This window comes from Balaenoptera acutorostrata, chromosome 9 (assembly GCF_949987535.1).
Source record: "Balaenoptera acutorostrata chromosome 9, mBalAcu1.1, whole genome shotgun sequence".
NCBI lineage: Eukaryota > Metazoa > Chordata > Mammalia > Artiodactyla > Balaenopteridae > Balaenoptera > Balaenoptera acutorostrata.
In genome coordinates this window covers 47,559,706-47,567,990 of record NC_080072.1, presented here as the reverse complement: position 1 = coordinate 47,567,990, position 8,285 = coordinate 47,559,706, and the positions used below count along the sequence as shown (strand labels likewise).

Here is an 8,285-nt window from a genome sequence, read left to right as displayed (position 1 = left end):
TATGTACTAGTATCTCATTTAAGCCTCATCATCACAGTTTTGCAAGATAAATATTAGCCTTCCCACTTTACATATGAAGAAATGAAGACTCATATTTGCTCATAGGTAAGCAAATGGTGGAGTCTGGATTCTGCCCTACATCTGTGTGGTAGCCAGCTTCCAAGATGGGTCCCAGTGGTTCTTGCCTTCTGATACTCATGCTCTTTTGTATTTCCCCTCCCACCTTAAATAGGTCTGACCTGAGTAATCAGTAGAGTATTGCAGAAATGATGATAAGTGACTTTTGAGGCAGGATCATAAAAGACATTGCAGCTTCCACCTTTCTCTTTCTTGGACCACCTGCTCTGGGAAAAGCCAGCTGACATGTTGTAAGGACACTCAAGTAGCCTGTAGGTGGACCCATACAGGGAGGAACTGAGGCCTTTTGTGAACAAGTCCATGTGGGTGAGCCATGGTACAAGTAACTTCTACAGCACCAGCCTCCCCTTCAGATGACTACAGTCCCATATCCTGACTGAAACCTCTCAGGAGACCTCAAGCCAGAACTATATGGCTAAATGGCCTTTAAATTCTGGACCCATAGAAAATATGAGATAATGTTTATTATTGTTTTAAGCTGCTAAATTTTGGGTTAGTTGGTTACACAGCAGTAGATAATTAATATAATCTGTTAGGTTCCAAAGCACAGCTCCTTCCATGACATCATTTTGCTTTAAAATTTGTTCAGATTATGAGAGTGGGGATTGTGGAAGAAGTAGGAATTTTTTTTTTTAATATACATTTATTTATTTATTTATTTTTGGCTGCGCTGGGTCTTTGTTGCTGTGCACGGGCGTTTCTCTAGTTGCGGCGAGCAAGGGCTACTCTTCAATGCAGTGTGCGGGTTTCTCATTGCGGTGGCTTCTCTTGTTGCAGAGCACAGGCTCTAGGCATGTGGGCTTCAGTAGTTGTGGCACGTGGGCTCAGTAGCTGTGGCTTGCGGGCTCTAGAGTGCAGGCTCAGTAGTTGTGGCACACGGGCTTAGTTGCTCTGCGGCATGTGGAATCTTCCCGGACCAGGGCTCGAACCCGTGTCCCCTGCATTGGCAGGCAGATTCTTAACCACTGCACCACCAGGGAAGTCCAAGAAGTAGGAATTTGAAAGTTCAGAATGTACTGGTCATGTGATCCCCCCCCCCAAAAGTTTTGAAATATCTTTTTTTTTTTTTTTTTTTTTAATTAATTAATTAATTTATTTATTTTTGGCTGTGTTGGGTCTTCGTTTCTGTGCGAGGGCTTTCTCTGGTTGTGGCAAGTGGGGGCCACTCTTCATCGCGCTGCGCAGGCCTCTCACCATCGCGGCCTCTCCCGCTGCGGAGCACAGGCTCCAGACGCGCAGGCTCAGCAACTGTGGCTCACGGGCCCAGCCGCTCCGCGGCACGTGGGATCTTCCCAGGCCAGGGCCCGAACCTGCGTCTCCTGCATTAGCAGGCAGGTTCTCAACCACTGCGCCACCAGGGAAGCCCTTGAAATATCTTTTTGATGCTTCCAGATACAGAGAGAGAAGGAGTGTCATCTAGTGGTTAATCTGAACCTTGAGAATTAGGAGGGTTTCTTTTTTGTCACTACCTAGGGAAAGCTGAGTTGGCATGAAGAAATTAGAGGTTAAATCATGTGTTTTTGTTGACTGGCAGACTTGAGCTGGAGTTGGGGAAGATCATTGATACAGACTGGATTCTGGCAAAGCAAGAAAAGTCCTGACAAATGGAGAAGTGGGGCCTCTAGGGCACTCACACTGAGAGACTGATAGTCCCTCTGCTTTTGCCCCTTCCCTTCAACTGGGCCATCCTTTCCTCTGCCCCACCAAGTTCCCTGTGGCCTGAAGCTCACTGAAGCTGCTCCTTCCTTTTCTGCTCTTTCCAAATCCCCCTTCCTTATGATGCCCTTTTCCTTTTAATAAAGTTCATATATGTGCATTTAGGAACATAAAAGAGGAAAACAAAACCAAACTTCATCTGAGAACCGTTTCCCTTTGAAAACTCTTGGTATTTGTTTTTCTCTCCATTTTATCCAGATTTGGTCTTGGATTGGAGATGCAAGGCACTGTGCCTGGTGACTTAATCAGACTGGAGTCAGCCAGCAATATTTATTATCTTAGGATGTGAGCACTAGGAGAACCCTTCCAGAACATCTGGAGCAACCATGCTCATTTCATACGTGGAACATTTGAAGCCCAAAGAGGTCAAGTGATCATTGTTAACAGATATCAAATGAACATCTACAATGCGGAGGACGCTCTTCCGGGCATAGATAGGTTCTTTTAAATGGTCCACCCAGTCTGATTAGTAAGATAGGTGGAGTGATTTGCTGGGGTCCTTCCAGATCTCCTATTATGCAAGCACAGAAACATCAGGAAACAGCAGCATTACCCACATCAAACCCTTCCTAAATTGTGAACTGTCCCTCAACAGCTGAGAGTTAGAAAAGGTTGCCTGACCCTCTGATTTCGAAACCCACCTTAAACCTCAACTCTTTGCCCCCGGAGACCACTACACAGTAGGCATCAAGAGATGTTTGGGAAATGCATGAACCAACTTCCCTCGAGGCCCTTCCCTGCTTCCCCTCCCCCTCCTCTCCCACTAGGTACTGTGCCAGCATTTGAGCCCCTGACCGGGGACTTTTGGGGATCTTGTCTGGCCTCCTCAGACAGTAACCCCGTCCCCGGGTCAGGAGCAGGGCTCCATTTCTCACTGTGGGACGCCGGCCTCTCATATTTTTTCTCGGGATAGGGGCTCTTGTTTGGGGGGCATGCGAGCACCTAAAATGGCCCGAGCTGGTCTTGGGAGCACTAGGCGGATGCGTGGTGGCGCTTGCCGTTCTAGCCGGGAAAGACGGCCGGGCGTCCCCACAGGCAGGGAGAGGCGGACCACCCGACCCAGCGCTCCCGCTGCACAGCGCGGTCCGCCGCGGGCGCCGAGTGGGCGGGGCCTGTCGGGGGCGGGGCCTGCCGCTGTCAGGTGACAGCGCGGCGGGCGGTGGCGGCAGAGGCCCAGGGGCGTCAGACGCGCCGAGTGGCTGGCAGGACAGTCGCGGCAGCCGGGGTATCAGGGCCGCGGCCATGGGGGGCTTGAAGGACGAGCTGCTCAAGGCCATCTGGCATGCTTTCACCGCGCTCGACCTGGACCACAGCGGCAAGGTCTCCAAGTCCCAGCTCAAGGTGGGCGCACCCGCCTCCCCCGGGCCCGCACTCGCCCCTCCCCGGCGCGTGCTCTACTACCACCGGGTGGAAGCGGGCAGGCGGGCGGTGACCCTAGGGAATGGCGGACCGGAATGCGGCCGAGCGGCCTGCTCGGGGTGGAGGGAGCCGAGACCGGGATTTGGCATTTTTCGCCTCCCTCTTACTTTCGGGCCTCGCGCTCGGACCGGTGCGTTAGTTCCCTTAGGGCTCCTGGTGAGCAAGGGACGGCGCGGCTGGGGGCTCTGAAGGGCGAGCCGGTCTCCCTGTTGGCGCGGGAGGCCCAGAAAGTTTGACTCGGAGAGTGCGGTGGGAAGCTCCCTTAGGAAACCTATCCAAAGTTTCCTCCCCGTTCTGGGAGAGGAAGGGACTTGCCCAAGGTGACTGGTCAGAGCCCTCTAAGGGGCACGCTCCGCACCGGGGCAGTTCTCACAACGACCAGCTGGCAACCAGGCAGTTCCGAGAAGGGAGAAGTGCCCCAGAGCCCGGCCCGCAGCGGCCTCCAATTTTGGGGCGCTTTGGCGGTGGGGTACCCTTTCCGACTAGGGAGGAAGACCTAGCGTCCTCAGGTCTGGAACGAATCGAGGGTGTGCCGTGTCCCGCAGGGACCTTAGTTTCCGGGTGAGGAGCTCTGATCTGGCACTTTGCAAAAGCAAGTGCTTTTGCAGAGTCTTTATTGTGACTGCCAAAGACCCCATCATTAAATGAGCGTATAAGGTATAAATAAAGGAATGCTTGTAAATTGAGTAACCCCAAGCAGGGTAAGTGGCATTTAGCCAGGAGAAATTGGCAGCTTCTTGAAAGTGTAAAATATGGAAACAGACAAGAAGAGCCATTCATAGGCATTTAAAAATATACACATTTTGGATCTGAATGTCTGGTTTTCTTAGCCTCTTCTGGGAGTGAATTTCTGAAGATTGAGTTTGCTTTGTATACTTTGTTCAGTAATCAGGAGGTTCTTATGACTAGTGGCTTTTATGCCAGTAGGACTTAGCATTCTGCCTGTTTTCCTTTTACCCTCTTCTTTTTTTCTCATTCATAAAGTCATAGTCTGGAAGAATTCATAGAGATCATCCATTTAATCTTTATTTGACTTTATTTTTAAAATTAACATAGAGTAAAATTGACTATTTTGGTGGATGGTTCTGAGTTTTAACATATATAGATTTGTATAACTACTACCAAAATCAGGGTTCCATCAGTTCCGTCATCCCCCAAAATTCCCTCATGCTGCCCCCCTCTTCCTCAACTGCTGGCAATCAATGATCTGTTCTTAATTGCTATAGTTTTGTCTCTTCTACAGTGTCATAAAAATGGAGTCATACAGTATGTAACCTTTTGACAGTGACTTCTTTTGCTCAGCATAATGCCTGAGAGATTCACCTATGTTGTTGTGTATCAATAATTCTTTTTATTGCTAAGCAATATTCCATTGTATGGATGTACCGTAGTTAATCCATTCACCCTTGAAGAACATTTGTGTTATTTCCATTTTTGGTGATTATGAATAGAGTTGCATTTTACTCTTCACTCTTTTTACTTTTAATTTACCTATACCACTATGTTTAAAGTGAGTTTCTTATAGATGGCATGTAGTTGGGTCTTGTTTTTTTTTAATCCATTCTGACAATCTTTTAATTGGTGTGTTTAGACCAATTACATTTAATTATTGATGTTCGATTTAGGGTTACCATTTTACTATTTGGTTTCTGTTTGTTTTCACTATTTTTTCTCTTCCAATTGATGGCATTAACGAAATATTTTCTATTACTTTTGTTGTACACCATTCAAAATTGTCTTTGTGGCTGCTTATGGAAAAAGTGTCCAGAGGATTCTTGACTGCAGGCTTGGCAGGAAGTATTAAATCCTAGTTCAGAGCTTTTACCCACAGGATGTTGATAATGCAAATGTGCAGTTGTATTTTGTCTCTTTGTCTGCTTAACTGAGAGATTTTGGGATTGATTCAGTTCTGTTCATCTTGCCAGTGTTTCTGGAATTGGAAATATTAAAAAGTTTCTATTTAGTTCTCTCCTTTTTGGAGTTTTGACTCTAAAGTTCGAGGTTCATTGATCCATTGGCTAGGAATAGAGATTTTGCCTTAATTTGCTCATTCATTCATTTGTTCATAAATAACCTTTTGCATATACTTTGTGTAAGGTACCATGCTAATTTCATAAAAAGATCAGTATTTTTAGGCTCTTAAGAGTTAATATCTCCTTGGAGGAAATATCATACAATTGATTTATTAAATAGCAGACTAAAAATTACATACCCAAATTGAGGTTAAAATTTATCGCTTTGGAAAACTGTATGGGCATTCTAAAATAGTTTTGACACTTGTCTTTTTGAATTACCTTCACAGTTTTTGACGTGAGTGGTGACACTTCATGTGTTAGATACTGTGCCTAATTCTAAGGGTGATATGATAGTGAAGGTGGCGGAAAAAGAAACATACGAATTTTTGCCTTCAAAGAGTTTAAATGTTAGTAGGCAAACTAAAAGAATAGGCAACCGTTAGAGAAGTCTCTCTGTCTTTCTGTGTATATATATATATAGATTATATTACTTAGACAATTACCCTATCCTTAAAAAATGTAAGATCTGGTGGTAGAGATAAGAAGTACAGGAATACTATGGAGAGGAAGATGTTGAATGTGATAGAAGATAAGAGCCCATGAGATTTTAGAGGAAGAGACCAGTACTTTTTACTGGTGGAATTACTTCATGAAAAAGCTTTGAAATTGCCTCTGAAGAAAGCTAGAATGTGATTATGTGGAAATGGGGGGAGGATTAAGCCCATCCTATTCATTCATTCATTCACTCATTCTTTCAATGGGTATCTATTGACTGCTTTTAGCTCTAAGGGATCCCTGTGAACTACTGCAGGCCACAGGAATTAATCAGGCATTTATAGGGACTTCTGTGTAACTTATTTTGATTGGAGTGTAGGATATGAGTGTGTTTGTGTGTATGTATAAGAAAGAGTTTTTGATGGATGGACGTTTAGCTGGAGATGATGTCCCTGGGTAAGTGTGGGGCTGTTGGTACAGGATCTTGGTAGTTGAAGCTTGGAAAAAGGAGAGAAGAGGTTCAACAGTGGCCTTGGGGAATGGCTAGAGTAGGTGGTGAGAGGAAGAATGGAAGCCAGGGGACCAGAAATGGGATATAAGAACCACTTTGGGGCAACACTGGCGCTGAGGAAGAAGAGATTTTCAAGGAAAACATCGTCTGTTATCTTTGAGAGTTAATTTATTATTATTATGTACATATATTTTGGAGATTGTAAAGTTATGATATTGATTCTTCCCTGCCGTAGCTCATAAACTACATTATTTCTTCTTTTGTGAAGAGAAGTTGTGAAAAGTTTGGAGTATTGGCATCATCTTGGGAATAAATTTATTTTTGACTTTTAAGGAGATTTCTTTGCAGTACAGTACTCATTTAGATAAATGTGTTTGGGTCACTGATATAATTAGTAAATATTTTCCTTGAGGGCCCCCAGTTTAGTACAAAAATCTTACTATTTTTCTTTTGGCTGCGTTGGGTTTTCCTTGCAGTGCGCGGGCGTCTCATTGCGGTGGCTTCTCTCGTTGTGGAGCACGGGCTCTAGGCGCAACGGGCTTCAGCAGTTGTGGCTTGCGGGCTCTAGAGCGCAGGCTCAGTAGTTTTGGCGCACGGGCTTGGTTGTTACAGGGCATGTGGGATCTTCCCGGACCAGGGCTCGAACCCGTGTCCCCTGCATTGGCAGGCGGATTCTTAACCATTGTGCCGCCAGGGAAATCCCCAAAAAGCTTATTTAAAAAAAATTTTTTTTTAATTTTAAAAATTTACTTTATTGAAGTATAGTTGATTTAGAGTGTTGTGTTAATTTCTGCTGTATAGCAAAGTGATTCAGTTATACATATATTCATTCTTTTTCATATTCTTTTCTATTACGGTTTATCACAAGATATTGAATATAGTTCCCTGTGCTGTACAGTAGGACCTCGTTGTTTATCCATTCTATATATAATAGTTTGCATCTGCTAATCCCAAACCCCCAATCTATCCCTCTCTCACCTCCCCTTCCACTTGGCAACCACAAGCCAAAAAGCTTATTTTTTATACCTAAATTTTATTATTAACTAATAGCATTTTAAAAAACATCTTTATTGGAGTATAATTGCTTTAGAATGGTATGTTAGTTTCTGTTGTATAACAAAGTGAATCAGCTAAATGTATACATATATCCCCATATCCCCTCCCTCTTGCATCTCCCTCCCACCATCCCTATCCCACCCCTCTAGGTGGTCACAAAGCACCGAGCTGATACCCCTGTGCTATGTGGCTGCTTCCTACTAGCTATCTCTTTTACATTTGGTAGTGTATATATGTCCATGCCACTCTCTCACTTTGTCCCAGCTTACCCTTCCCCCTCCCCATGTCCTCAAGTCCATTCTCTACGTCTGCGTCTTTATTCCTGTCCTGCCCCTAGGTTCTTCAGAACCATTTCTTTTTTTTAGATTCTATATATATGTGTTAGCCTATGGTATTTGTTTTTCTCTTTCTGACTTACTTCTGTATGACTTCTGTATTACTCTGTATGACAGTCTCTAGGTCCATCCACCTCACTACAAATAACTCAATTTTGTTCCTTTTTATGGCTGAGTAATATTCCATTGTATATATGTGCCACATCTTCTTTATCCATTCATCTGTTGATGGACACTTAGGTTGCTTCCATGTCCTGGCTATTGTAAATAGAGCTGCAATGAACATTGTGGTACATGACTCTTTTTGAATTATGGTTTTCTCAGGGCATATCCTCAGTACTGGGATTGCTGGGTCGCATGGTAGTTCTATTTTTAGTTTTTTAAGGACCCTCCATACTGTTCTCCATAGTGGCTGTATCAATTTACATTCCCACCAACAGTGCAAGAGGGTTTCCTTTTCTCCACACCTTCTCCAGCATTTATTGTTTGTAGATTTTTTGATGATGGCCATTCTGACTGGTATGAGGTGATACCTCATTGTAGTTTTGATTTGCATTTCTCTAATGATTAGAGATGTTGAGCATCCTTTCATGTGTTTGT

General features: G+C 44.3%; 1 protein-coding gene across 2 annotated transcripts in view; it reads left to right on the top strand.

The window, feature by feature from the left end:
* Positions 1-3,008: 3,008 nt before the first annotated feature.
* SWAP70 (switching B cell complex subunit SWAP70) overlaps positions 3,009-8,285 on the top strand; it is a 78,997-nt gene continuing 73,720 nt past the window's right edge. For both annotated transcript variants that reach the window (XM_057553330.1, XM_057553329.1), the window contains exon 1: positions 3,009-3,195. In XM_057553330.1, coding sequence (XP_057409313.1) covers positions 3,097-3,195 — 99 coding nt within the window. In that variant the 5' untranslated portion in view covers positions 3,009-3,096. The remainder of the gene's footprint in view (positions 3,196-8,285) is intronic.